At 37.4% G+C, this 20,425-nt stretch overlaps 1 protein-coding gene across 2 annotated transcripts in view; it reads left to right on the top strand.

Moving 5' to 3' along the window:
* The first annotated feature begins 15,207 nt into the window (after positions 1-15,207).
* The window catches only part of GAS2 (growth arrest specific 2), a 117,287-nt gene continuing 112,069 nt past the window's right edge, over positions 15,208-20,425 (top strand). For both annotated transcript variants that reach the window (XM_028117735.2, XM_088017797.1), the window contains exon 1: positions 15,208-15,352. In XM_028117735.2, the coding sequence (XP_027973536.1) occupies positions 15,208-15,352 (145 nt within the window). The remainder of the gene's footprint in view (positions 15,353-20,425) is intronic.

The raw sequence follows: 20,425 nt of genomic DNA, 5'->3' as shown, positions 1-20,425 counted from the left end.
AACATGGTGACCCTAGGAGATGAAAGTCGGAACTCTTTGTTATAGCTCCAAAGGAGAGCAGGGTGCCTGGCAGAGCCACACCAGGGCTTGCACCCTGGGACAGGGTAGCAAACTGGAATGGTGGGGGATGGCTTCTGCATGGCAAGCTCAGTGGGTTTACAAAGTTTGTCAGAGCTCCCTGGGGACTGGATAATTTGAATATTTCCTTGTCACCTCTTTCTCCTGTGGTAGTTAATTTTATGTGTCAGCTTAACTGGGCCCAAATATTTGATCAAACATTGTTCTGAGTGTTTCTGTGAGAATGTTTTTAGACGTTTTAAATGTTTGAAAATTTAAATCGATATATTGACCTCCTTAAGGTGGGTGGGCCTCGTTTAATCAGTTCAAGGCCTGATTGACTAAAAAGACTGACTCTCCGTTGAGTAAGAGAGAATACTTGACTGATTTTGAGCTAGAACAGGCCTTTTTTTCTGCCTCCAGACTCAAACGGAAACACTGGCTCTTCCTGGGTCTGCTGGACTTCATGTGGGAACTACACCGTCCACTCTCCTGGGCCTCCAGCTTGCCAACTTACCCTGCAGATTTTGCGACTTGTCAGCCCCCATAATCACAAGAGCCAATTTCCTACAATAATCTCTTCTGGTCTCTGGGCTATTTGGCCTGCTTATCTGTGGGAGCTAATTAACAAGAAGCCTGCCCTGACTTCCATCTATCCTCTCCCTCAGCCTAAGCCAAAAGGAAGGAAGATTTTGAAACCTTCTCTTGACTTTTCTTGGTCAGAAGCTTTATCACCATATCTGATGCTGTGTTCCTTCTGTGAGTTCTTCTTCATACTGCCAAAAGGTATTTGACTTAATTCCATGTGACACAGAGCCTTCAGCACCGGGGGCAGATCATCTGGCCTTGAGTTAGGATACCTGACACCAATGGTCTCCTCTTTTCAAAACTGGTTCAGTTATTTTTCTCTCAGAGTATTATATTATCATATTTTAAGATTCGAACATAAATTCATTTGAGTTTTATCTCAGAAGTAAAAACTGTTAATGTATAGGCTCTTCCCTCTCCTTAAAAAGAAAGAAAAAAGAAAGCAAGTTCAGAAGGAAGGGAGGAAGAAAGATGGAAGGAAGGAAGGAAGGAAGGAAGGAGAAAGAAAGACATGAGTGTCAATCCCACCTGTGCTCTTCAACAGACCATTTTTCTTATTAGGTTGTGAGCTCCTGGAGAGCAGGGCCTGTGACTTCACCTTTATATAAGGAGTGCACACGTAAGGTTGGAGAATGAATGAATGAACCATGAAGCCATTAGTATAAAATGGTATAAAATGGAATGCCATAAAGTGAGGAGGAAAGAAAGATTCAGAGAAAGGATGTATAACATTCTCTGATCTTCTGTATATTTAATGATGGTAACGTCCTTATCCCAGGGTGGGGGAGGGGATTGTTGTAATGAGTCAATGAGATGATTTAGGTGTTCAATTAGTCATAAAATACCTAACATACATTTCACACTTGCTGTATGTCAAACAGCAAACTAAATGTTTTACAGGTATTCTATAGCACTTTAGTCATGCCTGTGAGAGAGGAGCTATTATAGGTTATCCACACTTCACAGATGTGGAAACTGATAACTGGAAAGATTAAGTAATTTGCCCATGTTTAGGAACTAAGTGAAGACCCTAAAATTTGACCTTGGTTTTGTCTGGCTCCAGTGTGGACTCTTAATTATTATGCTAACTCTAATGACTATTATTTTTACAATTTAATATGTCTACTCCTTGACAGCTTCGGTGGGGACAATGGCTGGTGAAATCTCTTTGCAGAGCTCTTGAGTCCTAGTGGTCACTGTGACAGCAACAGTATTTCCCTCTGCCAAGAGAAGCCCCTGACCCCTTTCTGCGATGCTCTCTCACTTTGGGCTAAGTGTGCCACCTTTCATGGCATGTTGCCTAGTCTCAAAAAGCCCTTCAATGAGATAACTTTAAAAGCCATTTCTCTAAATGTTTGGTATAAATCAGAGGTTGGTAAAGGTTCCATGTTTGTAAACTATGTTACAACAATGGAAATTGCAGCAAGTTTTCTCATCCTTCCATAAAGTAATCCTAAGTTTGTCATTATCAATGTTCTTAAAAATTAATGGATAGCTAGACCAGAGAGTCACACGAAATGTGACAGTAAAATGTCACTTATAATGTAAATTGTTCCATCCACAATGACGCAAAACCAACAGCTGGCGCCATCTCTGCAGAAGAATTTTCATTTAGTTCTCTTTTGATGCACACACTTCTTCCCTTCTTGTATCTGTTCCATCACCCAATGACACCCACTTTTTCTCTCTCAGATATTCCGTGGTTTATGGTTCATTTATTCATTCATTCAATCATTCAACTACCTTTGGTGTTGAGTATTGATATGCAAAGATGGATAACCTGGTCCCTGCTCTCAAGGGATGCACAGTTTAGGGGGTGGGGTTGATGCTTAAGAAAATCACTGTGATGCTAGGTTATAAATGAGATATACAAGAAATGGAAAAATTCTCAGAGCATCAGACAGAGAGACACAGCAATATTTCTGCCAGAGAGATCAAGAGAACCACAAAGAAGATGACCATTAAGTTGGTCCTGGAAGAATGAATCTGCTTTCTTTCAAGGGAGAAAGTAAAAGGTAAAAGATCATTCTAGTCAGCATGAGCAAAGGCATGGAGGTCTGAGGGTGTACGATGTTTGGGATATTGTGACATGACATCATGTCAAGTTTACCACTAACAATATATATGCACATCTGTTTTGTAGTTTATAATGAAACCATCTGTTCACTGATACCCTATCTCCATTTTGACTGATTTTCTTCTTAGTTTAGTTTCTAGGTTAGATTGTTTTCAAACTGTGCATTGTGAAATATATTTAGCAGTTCTTCAATAGCATTTCTTTTCAACAGAATGGCATCAAAAGACTAGAATAAAGCCAAGTAGAAAAATATCAGAAAAAAAATTTTTTTTTAAAGAAAAATACCAGAATGCATTAATGGAGGAAGGTTAAGTACTGTTACATGAAATCTGTTGTGGTCCTGGGTGTCTGAGTGTGTGTCTATGTGTCTGTTCCATAATGTATTTTTTATTATGGGTCACAATAAAAAAAGTTTTAAAGCCACCGAAGTAGTAATTTTTTTCGATTACTTTGCACTCATATCGGTTATGATTAAACCTTGAGTCCAAATCAACCTTAGGTTTTTAATGAAGTGACAAGTGACACAGACTGACCTCATTTATAAGCCTGGCACACAGGCAAGCATCTGTTTTACTGAACGCTAGTTACATTTTACCAGATGAAATGATTCTAGCTTGGGAATGAAACCATCATTTATAATGTTATTTTAACATTATTTTTCTATTCTGGGTTCCAAACTACTAAATTAAAGACAATATATAAAAACCTAACCAATTAGTAGTAAGTTTCCTAAGAGACTGGCTTTTACTGTAATAGTAATTTATTCATTCAACAATTATTTATTGAGTGCCTGCTCTATGCCCATTGGCATTCTACATGCTGGAGATAACGATGGTATAAAGAAAGACAAGATGATTGAAATAAAAATATTTTATATTAAACACTCATTAAATTTGAGCTTCTTGCAATTAGGGTGGCATGATATTTTAACAAAAGTTTTAGGAACAAACCACAAGGATATTTAATGAAGTAAAAATTAAAAAAACCCAACTCCAACTCGGACGAGGAAAATCACACAATAGTATACATTGTATAGGGTACTTAAAACTAGATGAGGTAAATGGCAGAGTTCATGAAATGATTTTAATCTATCCCCCGTGTAAAAATGAGAAGACATCGGTTTATATATAGCACACATTTTGCAAAAATATGAGCCTCGAACAGTAGGGAACGAATATCGATGCTACTGTGGTGTTGTGCTTATAAAGTTAAAGTTCTCCGTTGAGAGTAAAGCAATAGATTTTTTTTTTTTTTAAGTTGCATGTCAAACTGAGTAAACCTTGAACTTTTCCCAGGAAATTTCTCTCATTTATTCTTTGTAGTTTTATACATGAATGGTGATGAAAAGTCACAGCCTTTACTTGTTATCCCTAACAGTGTTTGTAATTAACCATACGAGGACTTCTGTCTGCCTTATGACATTTCCAAAAATTTTTATTTCAATATATATCGATTGAAGGCCCATCCTAGGGGCCGAGATGCTAGGTAGGGAAATATAAGGATATTTGACATCACTGATAAAGTATTTTGGTAAAATGTAAGTGCTTCCACTGAGCCCATTGCTTCATGTGGTTCTGCAGCACCCCTGCATGTCTTCAGGCTGCTTTCTGTATCATCACTCTCACCTGCCTCTCCAGCTATCACGTGCCATCTTTAAGTGCCTGTTTGCACTTATTTAGGAATATAAGAATGACTTGGTCCCCTTTGCAAATTTATCTTACCCACTGTCTCTTTCCACATGATTTAATGTCTTTCAACACGCCGTCTGATCCCCACCATGCAGTGAAGGTTTGCCCCACTTTTCAGAATAAGTATTATTTCTGCGAGGGAGAGAGAAGAGGGAGGAAAGAGGGAGGGGAAAGGGGGGGAGGAGAGGCTAACCTATAGATGAGGAAAAAATAAAGAATTCTATTGCTCATTTTCTCTCTCTCTCTATATATATTTTAAGAAAAAGGTCCAGTTCATATACAAGACAATATTGAAGGTTTAGAATGCCCGAAACACATATTAACCCCCAAACTTTCAATATGAGAATTCTCGAAGCTGTGATAACTTAAAAAGGAAAACTAAACTATGTTTTCTCTAAATCTGGCTTTTCTTCTTTCTGCTGCCAAGCTTCAAGAACGTATTTAGGCATTTTTTTTTTTTTTTTTTTTTACCTCGTTAGGTGAGGCATTTGTTTGCTTCACCTTCACACGGGAGAGTATGTTATGGTTGAGTCTATTGGGCCATGGTTTTCTAAGATGACCATGTTTAGGTTGAGACCAAGGCAAGAAAATTCTTGGACAAACAGTGTCTGACAAATGTATCAATGGCCAATTGGAATACATAATTATTTTATTTTGAAAATATTTTATTTTGAAAATCACAAAATAAAAATCAAACAGGAGTTATTACGAATGCTGAAAAAATGTTAAATGAAAACATTTTTATGCCTCTTCAGAAATCTTTTGTATTATTTCTCTTTTCTTTAATAATTTTATTTATTTATTCTTAGAGAGAGAGAGGGAGTGGGGGGAGGGACCGAGGCAGAGGGAGAAAGAGAATCTCAAGCAGACTCCACACTGAGTGCAGATCCCTACACAGGGCTCAGTGGTTAACCTACTGAGTTACCCAGGCGCTGCTTCCTTGTGGCTCTAGTTAAAAGGACAGAGGATCTGCTATAATGCAGATACTAAAACTAAAAATACCTGGAGGGAAGGGCCTCCGAGGGAGTAATTTACATGGCTGTGCTTTCCCAGTGCTTCTGTAAGCTTCCTTATTTTCCTACACCGGGTTGAGCATTGCTCCTAAATCAACAAAAATATTGCCTTGCACTTTACTTTTTATATTATCAATATTGAACAATGTGACAAGAATATTTATATCTGTGGAGCAATAGGATATTTCATGAATATGAAATATGAATTTCAAAATTCATGATGTTAGATTCTTTGAACTCTTATATACCCCAATGATACTTAAATTAACATCTATTGGCCGATGATATTTTGATCATGAAAAATTATCAAGGATGTTTGGCCTTTTACCTAAATGGCACAGACTCAGAAACTCAAGATACTTTATTGGGGCTCTTGGAATACTCAGATCTGGTTAAATTCTGAGAAATTTTATTACTCAGTGTCATTTACTCAAATTAATCAGTAACCTGCTCTTTGTGTTTTGTTGCTGTTATTTACGTGTGGCCGATAATACAGGCTTTTTATGATGCTATTTCTCTTTAAAAATGAGGAATGGCTCTTTTCACTGTCTTGTGGGAAGCCAAGGAGGACTATGGAGCTGACAGCTGCAACATCAAACCGAACTAAAATAAAAACCTTGGAGTTCCATGCCACCAAATTTTTCAATCTTTCTCCTTTCATTATTTGTACTGCTACTACAAGCAAATAACTGATGGGAGTTTCTAGATGTTTTAGAGCAACCACTTCCAGATGAAAGCATAATACAAGCAAAATGTCTTTTTTTTTTCAATTATATCTAAAATTTTCCACATCACTTAGCTATGTGGATCTACAGGTAGTTTCTCTTTTGCGGGGATGGGTAGGGTACGTTACTTACCATATAAAAAAAAATGGTATCCAAGAGAGAATCAGAATACCTGTGTCAGTGCAATCCTATGCATTGGATGGAGACGCACAGGCAACTGAACATGTAAACAAAATCACAACACAAAAGTGTTTTAATTTTCATGTCCACGCCGCGGAAAGTGGTAACCTGCCGCTATTAGGACACTCGGCAAGGGTCACATGTGTAGTAGAGGTGAAGCAGACACTTGAACATCTGTCCACTTCATGGGAAGACTTTTCATCTCAGAACACACGTACTAATAAACAACAGTTGGAGAAAATTGTCCATGACACTCAACATAAAGCTGAGCTTTAGCTGAGAGAAGGGTGGAATTTTATTTCCTTTTGTAAAGCGAAAACAGCCGTGAGTGCTGCCTATTCGAAACCCCTGACGTTTAAAAAGAATTGTAAGAAATCAAATTGTTCAATTTGGAACGAAGAGCGGCCGAAGTTACTGGAAAGCTCATGCCTCTGAGTCTGCAAAATCACCGGCCAGGAGAGCAAAACTTTTCCAATATCCAATTTTAATATTGTGCTAAAGCCATTGACTCTGTTAAAAACCCTGGAGTTAAATATCCCCTCCCCACTGCACCCCCGCCCTTTCCCTCTTAAGTTAGAGTTTGGGGGACAAGGGGCTGGAGCTTGGCCCCAACCTGGGAATTGTTGCCAAGGGCTTGTAATACAATCTCTCCCCATTTGAAGGGTAAATCAGTGTCAATTGCGTTTGCCGTCCACCAGAAAAAGTAAGCATTTTACTTCCGCTAGGTCTATGTGGACTGATGAAATGTAGGAAATCTGTTTCTGGCAGGGGGGAAAAATCGTTTTCCCAAACAGCACCGAGAGGAGCCATCAGAGAAGTATGAAGAGGGGTAGTGCGGCTGTAGCTGCTGCCGAGCTGCCGGGGTGCGGAGTGCGGCTGCTGCAGGACCTGCGCCGGGAGGGGGCCAACCCCGAGACGCTGCGCCAGCGGAGCCGGGAGCCCCGGCGCCTCTGAGAGCCGCCAGCAGCCAGCTCCGGACGCCGGGTGAGCGAGGCGGGCCGGCCGGTTTTCAGCCGGCGCCGCCGCAGCCGCCGCAGCCGCCGCGCGCGCTCCGCAGCGAGACTGCGGGAGCCCTGCCTGCGGGTGCGCGGGGGGCGGCGGGGGAGGGGCGCTCCGTGCGGTGACCTCGGGGGCGCGGCTGGGACGCGCGAGGAGCCGCGGACCGCTGGACGGGCTTTGGCGCTCAGTGGGTAGGCACTGCAGTGCGTGACTGGGATTCCCTGGACACAACCATGTGTCCCTCATCCCTATTGTGGAACGGCCCAGATGACTGCCGCACAGAGAGCCCTTTGGGGCGGCTCAGCCAACCAGGGACTGACGTGAGGACTTCTCATTAGCACATGGATTCTAAACGCACACTTGTGCATTCGTGCGCCGGGGTCTCTGTGATGCATGCTCAGCGCGGACGGTTGCTGGGGAGAGGGGAGCGGAGCGAGGGCAGTCTGCCTGGATGGATCCTGAGTGTTTTACTAGAGTGGAGGAGGCCGGGATGGCAGGAAAGAACACGACACTTAACGATTTGGGGAGATACTCCCTGTTTCCGACTGATGAGTTTCACAGAGTTGGGCTTTTTTTAAAAAAAAAAAAGTGAATAAACAAACGCTAGCCTATGAATCAACCCCGTTTGAGAAGATTTTTGCAGAGCAGTAGTGCTCTTTTCATCCAGAGAGCAGGGTTTTGGAATCCTAAATTGTTTGGGGAGCAGCAGGGGAGCCAATTTTGCTTTGGAGGCATTAGGTATTCCGGCAAAATTAAATCCTATCAGCCCAGGAAGGTAAATTGCCATTAAGTTAGCCCAGACATCCGAAGTTTCTACGGTCTTGACTAGAGAGGGAGCAAAAGCAGGCGTTAACAGATTCTGTTTTCGACATTCCAGGACAACTGGGGTGGGGGTGGGTTGTGCAGTACTTCCCTCCAGTTAACCTTTTCGGAAATCAAAGCCTTTACTTTCCCACCTTCTTCGCCTTCATTCCCTCACCCTCCTTCACTTTCATCCACTTCTAGTGAAGAGTTTGCAAAACTTTACCGTCCCTCTTGTAAACTCCTCCCTCTCTCCAAGTACCCTCTCCCACAAAGCTAAATCAGTTGTGTACAGGAGATCTTTTGTGGGGGAAATAAGATCTGCATGTGCACAGGAACACCCATTTGGCCTCCTAGTGTTAAAATAAAGGCTCAGACAGGTCGGATGTGCCAGCCAGGCAGGAAAAGTCCACCTTTCCCCCTCACCTAACGCTGAGATTCACAGCCGCAAGGCTGGGAACGAGCCCTGTGGCTCATTGCTTCCTTCCCCCAACCTCTTAGCCGAGGGGACGCTGATTAGCTGCAGCTGGGGTCTAGTTTGCCCAGCCTTTGAAATCGATCAATGGGCTCCTTCTCCAGGAATGCTCCCCCCCTAACTGAGGAGGAGGAGGTGGTGGCTCTGGTGGCCTTCTCCAACATGGGCGTCCTGGTTCTGACCGCCTAAGAGAAGGTAAGGGACAGATGTCTGAGGCGTGGGACAGCTTTTGCAATGCACATTGCAGCCTTCACACATGGCTCCCTGAATGGGCGCTGGATCGGAAAGGTAGCTTGAATTTCAGCGTGTGTGCTAACTAAACTTTGGGCTTATTTCTTCACTTTAGTGCTAAATACCCTACTTCTGTGATGTGGACTGTGTTTTACTGGGAGATACAGTCACACAGCACATTTCTTTCACCTGGTACAAAAGGTCATGCGATTGACACTAAGTTTTCTAGAATCTTGGTAAGAAATCTTAGCTAAAGCTTCAACTTGCAGGTATGGTGAAATGTCAGGTCTTATATTAATCACAAGTACGTTATGTGTAATTTTAGAATTTTGATTCAAGGCTGCAAGTCTGTATTACAAACTTTTGGAGCCTTTGAAAGGCCAAAGTTACCTTGGTTGAAAACAATGAGGCTCTCACAATTTCTTTGCCGAGTTTTGTTAAAACTGCAACTGATGTTAAGGCTCTTTTGGTATTTTTGTGGTTTTGATATAGAGGCACAAACAGGAACCCACTATTTCTTTTCATTTCTTCCAAGCAACAATCAAGATTTTCCACTCAGTGTTTTCAGACTAGAGAAAAGAACTGGAGAGAAGGTAGAAAATACCTCTTGTCAAAATGGGTAATGCTTGTGTAGTTTTTCTGTCCTAAATGTTTTCAGGGTCAATTGAGTTTTTACTACTGTTCTCCCTTTATATGAGACTATACGCAATATATATATGTGTATATATATATATATATATATACATACACACACACATATATTCAATACAATGTAGAACTCTGCTAGCTCTTAACTGCCTTATAGTTAGTAAAACAGAAGTCTTTGTATCACAAACAACATCAAAACCCCCAAAATGTTCTCATGAATTAAAGTTGACTTAATCAACTTAGATGAAATTTTGAGGTAAGCACTTAAATAGTCTAATTGATTAATGACTTTCAGATGGTTTTCTATTCAAATTATGTTTCAAGTTAATCTGGAGGGGTCCAAAAACCAGTGCTAAATTCTTTGGAAGAATGGATTAGTAGGATTTTTAAAAACTTGAAAAAATTTCAAATGCCATGAAAATATAAGAATCAATCTCCACTTAGTGTTAATTTGTTGGTCATGATTTGAGAAGGAATTATTACATGTATACTATCATTTAGTTCAAGACAAATCATCATGGGGCTGCAAGAAGAGAAAGAGATTTCCTGGAAAAAAACCAAAAAACTTAGCATTACTCGAAATTGGACGCCAGGAGAGCTGAGTAGGATATTTTTAATGACTCTGACTAATAACCTTGTTACTTTGGGCAAAATATTTTAGGCCTCTAGTCTCTAATTAAAAACCAGGAATTTGACTGCTACATCTTCTAAGGTTCATTTGGGTTTAAAGATTTTATTACATAATGAGAAAAATCGATAATGAGTGTCATTTTGCCTTTAGTCTTGGTGCTTTTTTAAAATTTGTGGACAAATTGTGCCTCTTAACCAGAGTGTGGGTCCACTTCTAAGATCTAGAATAATCTTTCTGATTAAATTTTAGACTTTTATTTTCTAATTAGGGCCTTAGGTTAAGATTTGGTATTCATGGCATTGGTTGAGAATATGTAGCTTTGTAGAGATGTTATTGGTTAGCCAAAATGAATCACATAGAAGGAAAGAACTCAGAATGAAGAGCCATCTAGAGTGGTCCTTGGTTATTAGTTCTTTGAATCTCAGTTGAAAGATAGCATTTTCTCCTTCCAAAATTTGAAAGGGTGTTTGGCTTGGGATGTTTTTCGTTAGTTTAATTTTTTTTAAATGGTGTTATTGGCCTATAAATTTTGTTTCTTCATTGTTTCACGCTCATAACACACAAAATTGAATAGAAGTGAGGTCAATGCTACAGATCAGAACAAAGTTGGCCTTTAGGGATGGATCCCTTGACTGTGGGTTCATTAGCACTCTGTTTTAAAAGGTTACCATTATGGAGTCTGCACGTGTGTGTGTGCGCGCGCGCACGTTAGTTGGGGGGGAGTGTCGTGACATCCTTTCTCATTTATTTTTGAAGGTATAGGGTTCCCCTATTTTTGACTGGTGTCAAACATGAGGTATAATTTGTTACCAAACTTTGCTTTTAAAAACACATATAAACTCATTTTAGAGCTTAACATTTCATTCATCACCTGTCAATATGAAGAAAACTTTGGATTTTCCCTTTTTTATGGTTTTATTTCATCAATACTTTGTTTTCATTTCTCCCTTTTTGACTTTTTTTAGTGATTTATAGTTCTATAAAATATTTCTATTTTGTTACAGAACTGTTTTTGTTTTTAAAATATGTCAGTAGGAGTTTTATTTTGGCACATTTTCTATGAGGATGATTAAGGTTTAGCTAGTATTTATTGGATATAAAATATATACCAAAAACTGACACAAATATTTAATCTTCGAATTATATTTGAGGTATTTGCCTCCATTGTACACACTGAAAAATTCCAGTACAAAGAGAAAGTCATCCAACTGGAACAAAACAGCTATTAAATAGCTAGACAGTGGAGTCAGTATTTGACCCCAGCACTTCTGATTCCCAATCTAATATTCTATCCACTAATCAAGCTTCTTAGTGGATCTCATAGCAGACAGTAGTGATATAATGTTTATAATTTTCCCTTATTTTTCTTTCTTTCCAATTTATTTTCTATGCAATACATGTCAGCAAAGTCTAGAGATAGACTGGAAACCATCTTGGTCATAAAGCACACCTCTAGGGGGCATGAAAGCATACTTTTTTTTCAGATTCAAAACTATGATGTTTTCAACTGGGATTCTGGAGCAACAGACTAAACAGTCTTTAAACATGTGATATTTTACTTATGGAGTCATTAATTTTTTCTTCTTCCCCTGGGCTAGTTCAGTCTCATCATAGTCATAATGGTTATTCCAGAATCAGTTCTACTATGGAAAGAAAGAAAAAATAATACACACACACATTCTTTGAAGAATTCTGTATTAAATTTCTGCATGTTTTTCCCTTTAAGTTCTATTTTTCTGAATTCCAAATCCTGAGGGTTGAGTTATTCATTTTTAGATAGACCCATACAGCTTGGAGAAGCCATAGTTCAGAGAGTCATAGAAGCATTTGAGTCCTTCTGTTTCTAAAGCAATTGGCTTTGCTTAGTACTTACCAAAGTCACTTATCAAGCTTTTAAAATATTTAGATTATCTGAATTTTCATGGTAACATTTTTCAGTGTTTAGATATATTATATAAAATGTTTTTCTTTCCCCCAAACCTAACTTTTTTTCAAATCTAATGGATCCTTAATCATTTTATTTCCCCTCTTTAAAAGCTACTCCTTGGCATCTCTTTTGGTTTTTGAAAACTTGAATAATTCAAAGGATCAGAAATTATCTTTTTGTTGTAATGTGTTCTTTGTGATCTAACTCAACTCATCCAGTTGGTTAAAGTTGAAAATTCTAAAAAGGGTACAATCCCGTAGGGATCTTTTTATCTGAGTAATATAAATTTATTTGATTGTTATTCATACCAATTTAATCACTTCAATTAGAAACTACTTCACCATGGGATAATTCTTCCACACTCCAAATTTTGATCCTAGCTGGATTCATTTCTGTGTTTCCTATTCATGTCTCTGCCATGTTTAAATCGAAGACTTCCGTGTAGTGACTTTCAGCTAAACCACAAAGTCATGCTAGATTTGATGGTGATTTGAAATATGAAAAATGGATCAGGAGAACTTGGTTTGAAATCCCGATCTTTTTTTTCCCAAGGCATGTAAACATAAGAGTCCCTATCTATGACAGTGACTTTAGGTGTCCACATATTTGGCATATATTTAATTGTTTACTTCTATCACCTGCTAATTACCCACTAAAACTTCTTTCTCCCACTTTGGCTTCCTGGGGAAATATAATCTTATCGTTTTTTTCCCCCTTTGTATATAATTTTGATTATATCCAAAGCAGCATAACAAAAATTGTTTAATTACTCTTATTGTTTTTACTTACTGATCATCTATAAATATTAAAAGATAGCTTGAATTACATTTCTGGCAAAATACAGGACAGACTACATGAGAAATAAATGTGCCACTGTCAAGGAAAAGAAAAACTTCACTGTTTGGAAGGATTGAGGGGAAGGATTGTGTCCTTCTGGCTCATTGAAACTGTTACATGCCATTAGGCTTACTGTAAACTATCCCTTGATGAATTCTTTGCTGGACAATGAGCTTAAGAATCTGAGGTGTCTTCTTGTTTTTACAGAGCAAAATAGGATTCTGGTGCTTAAATGAAAGTTTGCAGAGCACATAATAGGATGTAGGTAAAGTTACTGAACTACCACATCTCACTTTCAGGAAAGTAGTGGGAGAGATTGTGTCTTGAGAAGAAAGGCATTTTAGAGGTAACCCTTTTAAGATTTCAATTAGTTATTTAAATGTATGAATCATGTGCTTAAATGTATTATTACTTAAATGTTTGTTTCTGAGGCTAGCTAGCCTATAGGAATCCTAACCAGCCACAGGGAGATGTCTTGTTTTCCTGGGACTGGACCTATTTTTAAAAGAACTGGAGCAAAATTTTAGATTTCTGGTATTTAATCGTAGGGTTTGGAGAAAGCTTCAGGACATTATCTGAATATATAATTAACTGCAAAAAAATAGGCAATGATGATATTCTGGCTTCTGTAATGATAATTTAGTAAAATATGACAAAATGTATTAAAAATCTTTCACATTTGCACTGGTTCACTTTAGATAATTAGATATATAGAGATTTATAAAAATGTTTTCAAAAATAATTTTTGGTAATTTTTTTGCAAAAAGTTATTTCAAAGCATAATTGCTTTGGAAATGAAATTGCCTATGTTTTTAAATTATACATTTATGACGCTTTTTAGGTGTTGACTCATGTTACCAGTCTTTTCCAATATTACACCAAAATGTTTGGGAGACAGTCACATTTTGCAATTTTCTGAACACCAATGTTGTCTTTTTTTTTTTCCAAAAGCAGTCTTAAAAGGCAAAAAATTAAGCTATGCTAAGAGAATTAGAGTTTAATAAGTAGAAAGGAATATTATGTAAAGAATAAAACTGTCAGAAGTGTATACAACTTATATTGGTAAATTTAAAATACCATAAATATTGAAATGTAGCTGAAAACCTCATTATATCCTATCATACTTCTTTCCAGCTGCAAATATTTTCATTTTCATTAGTCATACCACACGTGGTTATTTCATATGCACTATTTATATACAGAATAGAGTCCTACACATTGTTAAACTGATGAGTTTGTTTACCTTAGCTACTTCAATATTACTTCTGTAGTCTTAGGTCCTATAAATGATGCATGCAAAGTGCTACATTCAAGGCCAAGTATATATTCAAACATCCTTTCTACAACCCAGGCAGGGGGCTGTGCCACTCATAAGGTGGTTGGGTTAATGAAATCATCTTTTATTTTATAGACCTAAGACATTTCACTACTTCTACTCTAAAGATGATTGCAAGCAAAACTAGTCTGTAAAATGTATAAAGTGGGAAGACAAAAGTAAGATAAAAGAAAACCCTATGGCAGTAGTTACTAGGATTGTGTGTAATTCTCGTGTTGTAATATGGGTTCTTGATGAATCTATTTTGTAAAATGTATCATTCTGGAAAGAATAGTGTGAAGACCCAGGTTCAACCCTGACTCTGCCATGATCTAGTATATGATCTTGTTTAAGTCATTTATCCTCTCTTATTTTTTTTTTCATTAACTCTGAGAAAAGTGTAGTAGGTACTCTTTGAAAGCACCTCCTTTCCTGTCTCCCCACCAGTTCTCTAAACTGTGAATCCATGATAGTTTACCCATATGCAAAGAACCAAGTGCTCTGCTTAATCTTACAGGTAATAGTTTTAAGAATAGTTGTCCTAAGTTTACAGTAAATCGTGCAAATTATGTCATTTCTCGCACTCACTACTAAAATTCTGTGGAAATCTATGGTTTCAGACATTAGCCAAAACACTGGGAGTTTACAATTTGGACACTAAAATTTTAATCAAGCCCTTTTTATTACTTTTGAATAAGTGGAATTTCTTGCCTTACAAGCTGACTTTTTCCAGTATGATATTTTACATGAGCTTGGAGCTTAGTGTTTGATTTTTCTATTTGACCTTAGATGGCTGATGTTTCCTACAGGTGGTTGGTCGAAAGGGATAGGCCCAATGCAGGAAAAGCAAATAGTGTCTCATGGGGTTTAATAATTAATAACCTGACCTGTTATCAAAGCGTCCATGGACCTGGTTCCTTACTATGTCATTGGCAGAAAGATTTTAACAAGAGACGTCTATGTAAAAAGCAACTGTTCTTTTGTTTCCAAAACAGGGATTACAAGTGGATAAATAATGTGCACCGCTCTGAGCCCAAAGGTACGCAGTGGACCTGGCCTCTCGGATATGCATCAGTATAGCCAATGGCTGGCGAGCAGACATGAAGCTAACTTGCTACCGATGAAGGAAGATCTGGCCTTGTGGTTAACCAATCTATTAGGTAAGGTTATAAGATCTCATTTGGGGAGCAAAGATAACAGTTTTTTTCCCTTCACCTCATGTCGTGTCCTTCACCTAGGCATGTGACAGCTCCTTGGGAAGAATGATTTCATTATTTGGATTTTACATCTGGGCAACCTGAAACGTGTGGAAAATTTGAATGAATTTCTCAATATCTCTCACATGAACTGTGCTTAGTAATTCCAGTGTCACACACTGAAAGGTGGAAATGTGTGACCAAATCACTTATTTCATCTATATGCTGATCTGATTGATTTTGGATTTTTCTTTCATGCAGCTGACCACTTTGACCTGTTCTTTTGACATTGTACTCAGGCCACAATGTGAAATTCTGACTTCCAAAACTAGATTTCTTTGCCCTACTTTCATAGCACACCTTCTGAAACTGCTGATGTCCAAGCTCTAGTACAAAAACATCTATCCTTTGTCTAAATGAGCTAACTGGAGTCATCCGACCTTGAACTGAAATTTTTCTTTTCATTTTGCTTTTGTTTTTAAGTACTCTTCTAAAAGTTGTCTCTGAGAAACATGCTACCTCATGCTAAGGCTGCCTCTTTTTTTTTTTTCATTTCTATTGTGCCCTCATATTCATAGGATAAAATTTCAACCATGTGCAAAATGGAATCATACATTTAAAGGATCATCATCTAGAGCAGTGCTGTTTTCACTAGTAGTTTTTCACAGAGAACAGAATGAAAACCTGAGGGAAGGACCCTTATAGACATATGAGATAGAAGATTTGAATATTGAGTAAACATAGAATTTTATGGTGCTTTATCATTTGCAGAAGGGATTTCAATAACATTATTTTCTTATTTAAAGAATCCTTCAAGGCAAGTATTTTTTTTCTCCCCACTTTCTAGCTGATGGAACTAAGGAGCTTAGTGAGGAGCACCCTGTTTATCTAAAGTCCTAGCAAGGTTTTAACAGGGTTCGGCAAGACTTTAACATATTTTAGCAAAATGTTCTTTTTGCTCACCATGGCTCTGGGGTTTTGTGTGGCTGTTACATTTTTTTTAAGCCTTCATCCGAAGGGTAGATGTCTCCTTTTTCCTCAGTGTGTACACTATTTTGACGCCTCTGTGTAGTGTAGCCAGGGCTCCCAGCCACAGGGGAAGGGCAGAAATGCAGAAGGCATCCCCAGGAAGACCCTTCACTATGCTATGGCGCTATATCCAGTAGAAGGAAGGGACTCCCCCCTTTTAGTTAGACATCCCTACAAAGGAGGAGTTTTTATCTTCATCATATACAATGAGTCAAGTTTGTCTAAGCAGATGGATTTTTTCTTTCTCTTTCCCTCTTTTTTATTTTATTTTTTATTTTTTTGCTTCTCGGGGATTCACTAATGATTGTTACATAAGTAATTGATTATTAACTTTGAGCTGTCCTCAGCTATGGGCTATCTCAAGTATGGTGGCACAGGCGGAAGTTATGAGTAGAGACTTGACCCTGTTGTGTTTGAACCCCAGATCTGCCACTTACTAGCAATATGATCTTGGGCAAGTTACTCACCTTGTCTGTGCCTCAATCTCCTCCCCGGTAAAGTGGTAATAATAGTGGTGTCTCCTTTGCAGGGTTGCTGTTGGATTAAATGATTACAATAGGTATACTACTTAGTGCTAGGCATATTGTAAATACTATATGCTTGTCATTGTTATTCCATTTACATAGTTCACTGATACTGTTAATCTGATTTTTGTGGATAAGTTTGTATATTAAACAAATATTTGAGCGTGTGGCATAATATGTTAGTTTAAAAAATGGACTCTGGAATTAGAATGCTTGAATTCAATTCTCAGTTCCACGAGCTACCAGCTCTGTTATACTAGGCAAGTGTCTTAATGCAATGTGCCTCAATGTTGTCATCTGAAAAACAAGTATACTACTAATAACAACTTCATAGGATTGTTGGAAATTTTAATGAGATCCCCAGCTTTAGAACAAGACCTGGCACATAATAATCAACTAGCTAGTAAATACTAACTATTGCAATTAACTGTATTTCAGACACAGTCTGCTAAGTACTGGAGGGTAGAATAGTGATTGGGAATGAGTACCAGTTCTTATAGGGCTTGGAATAGATTGAAAGAAAAGTATTTTAAATAAATAAGTGAATAAATAATTCATTAATTGGGCTTGTTTTAAACACTAAAAGATATAGGTTGCAATAAGAATGTAAAAAGAAGGAAGTGGGAATGGAGTAAAACATCAGAGGGCTTGGGGTGGGGGAATCCCCTTTAAAAGATCTTATATTTAATTGAGAACTGAAGAATAATTAATAGCTAGCCAGACAAAGCATGGGAGAAGAGGCTGAGTGGAAGGAATGGCATACACTGAGACAGGAAGGAGTTTGGTACCTTGGAAGAACTGAATGAAGGCTGGCATCAATAGCAGTGATCAAGAGGGGGAAAGTTTCATGTGATTTATTGGGGCTAGGTTGCATACTGCTTGAAGACAGTGTTAAGGAGCTTTATAATTTATTGTGTGATCAAGGAGGAGCCATTGAGGTGTTCTAGTCAGGGAAAGATTGTGATTATAGTACAGCCTGATTGTGTAGGCATGTTCCAAGATCCCATGACATGTCATCAAAGGCATCATTTGGTGAACATGATCATTTATAAAGCAGTTTAATCAGGGTAAGCAGGCCAAGACATCCCCAAAAATAAAGATTCAGTGTGTGTGTAATGGAAAGATCCTTGGACCATAAGTCAGGAGACCTGGCTCCTAACTTGGTGTCAGGAGACCTGGCTTCTGATTCTGGCTCTGCCACTCAGTAGGAAATTTGCCCAAAGTCACTCAGCTATCTTTTCTGGGCTCAGTGTCCTCAACCATAAAATGAAGGGCTTGGAGTGGATGATCTCTAATGTCCTTTCCAGTTCCAAAAGTCTAGGTTTCCAAGAAATCCATCTCTTGAGACCTAGTTTGAGATCATCAATATGCATAAACAAGGAGAAAGCAATTTACATAAATGAATAATCTTTCTTTTAAAGAAGAAGAAGAATTTTTTTGATGCTAGTAGTTGGTGACAAAAATGGCTTGTGAATTTTTCTCAGAAAAGGAATCTTTGAGATATAGTAAAGTACAACCTGGCATTGACTTAAATTCATAAAAGTAGATAGATAATAGCTTTCAAGTGAATATCCTCATGGTAACTTAGAAGGTAGACCAGTAACTTGAGATTAATTTAAAGTGGTAAAACATTTGGAGTTAAGAAAATACACTATGTACTAGAATGGTGATAATAAGGAGGGGGGAAATATGTATGGTTATGTTAGAAGATATTTTTATTATACATAATAGATACATTTAGAATTCACATATTTTGGAAATGGAACCATTAAAGTAAATTTTAAAATTATTTATTATTGACCATTTTATCACCTCAAATATTTGCAGATTTACATTGTGTAGCTCTCTTTCAAGTCTTATTTTTCATCTCTTTGAAAGCTAGAGATGTTTTAAAAATAGTTTCAAAGTGGATATGTCTCCATGTAAAGCATCTGCATTTTTTGGATAGGTAGAAATTTACATACTAAATTTAAGTTTTTAGTTAGATAATGATGTGGACTTACTTGTAGAAAGGCTTTCTGTCTCTTTTTAGTAATACTTGATTGAAATATAACTGTTTTTCCTTTTATGTTTTTCAAAAGGAGTATTAATGGTTTTCTAAATTCATGTATATCTGGCCCTATATATAAAATGTCAACTAGAAGATGTAGTTTCGTAAAGAACACTCAATATGTATTCAGATTTTTTTGGTAGATAAAAATGTTTGATAGAGAAAAAATTATTTCATTGGTTCATAGACTGGTATTCACATTCATGCCATATATGGAGGTATAATACATAATTTTCAGGTACTATATACTTAATCAGTGACAATAATAAATACCACTTTACATTCTTAGGCATAGAATTAAAGCAACAATGGAAAATTTTTAGATTAAAATTTATATATTAGAATATTAAATGCTAGCTATGTTGTGATAAATTAACTAGTTAAGATGAATAAATAGTTACGGGAGTTGGGATTTGTTTATGAGATAGCATACCAATTTGATTCATGAGAAGATCATCATGTAATGCTTACTGACTACTCACATATCCTTGGAAATATCTACTAATGTTGTTGAAAATAGTCTTTGTAGTTCAACTATGTTTTCTAATAGCTGGCACCATGGTGCATTTTATGACCAACTTTCAGAAAAGACAGCAAATGAATTCCAAAGATCCCTTTATTCTTCCCTATAAAGCATTTCTCTGGCCATTGTCCCCTGCTGTACATTAAATGTATACATTTTGTCTTTATTTTTGGTCTTCTGTCTTGTTACTTTTGTTCATGAACTTGCTATTGCCCATTTATTATTTAACTGTGTCCTTAGGACATATTTGAGCACCAAATGATTACACAAATAAATCTTGGGGAGACATTTAATTGTTACTTTGAATAAGCAGCATGTTATTAAATTAACAGTCCCAGATTATAGCATCGCCCATCATTCAAATACATGAGGCACATTTTATGAATTTCATGATTGCTGATGGAGTATTGAAGATTGTTGTTGGCTTCACTTTGAAATGAATGCACTAATGTAAATGTTCTCAAATTGTTTATTTCACTTGTATTTCTTTAATCATTTGAAAATAATGGTCTACAAAAAAAATGAAAATAATGGTCTACCTTTATTTGGTTATTAACACTATATGAACCATATGGCAATATATTTTTGAGAGAAGCTTTTAGTAATTAAGCATCAAAGAAATTGACATTGTTTTTAAAGATTATAGATTTTTAGATTGTAAGTATATATGTATTTGGATATATGCGGGACTTTGAGTAAATTATAAAATATATTACAAATTACTTTATGTTCAATTGATTTCACTTAAATTTAGAAATGCATCATAATAATTGATACTATGGTGATTTACCCTTTGTCTGACTTTCCTACATGCACAGAAAAGAAAATGCAGTTGTGATATGCTTAATATGATCAATAAATAATATTTCAAAAATTTCAGTCATTTCTAAAATTAATCATATTTCAGCATT

The sequence above is a fragment of the Eumetopias jubatus genome, unplaced genomic scaffold, assembly GCF_037043125.1.
Source record: "Eumetopias jubatus isolate StellerSeaLion01/CBP00866 unplaced genomic scaffold, mEumJub1_p1.0 scaffold_13, whole genome shotgun sequence".
NCBI classification, from domain to species: domain Eukaryota; kingdom Metazoa; phylum Chordata; class Mammalia; order Carnivora; family Otariidae; genus Eumetopias; species Eumetopias jubatus.
Note: the sequence above shows the minus strand (reverse complement) of the source record. Positions and strands in the feature narration are given on the sequence as shown.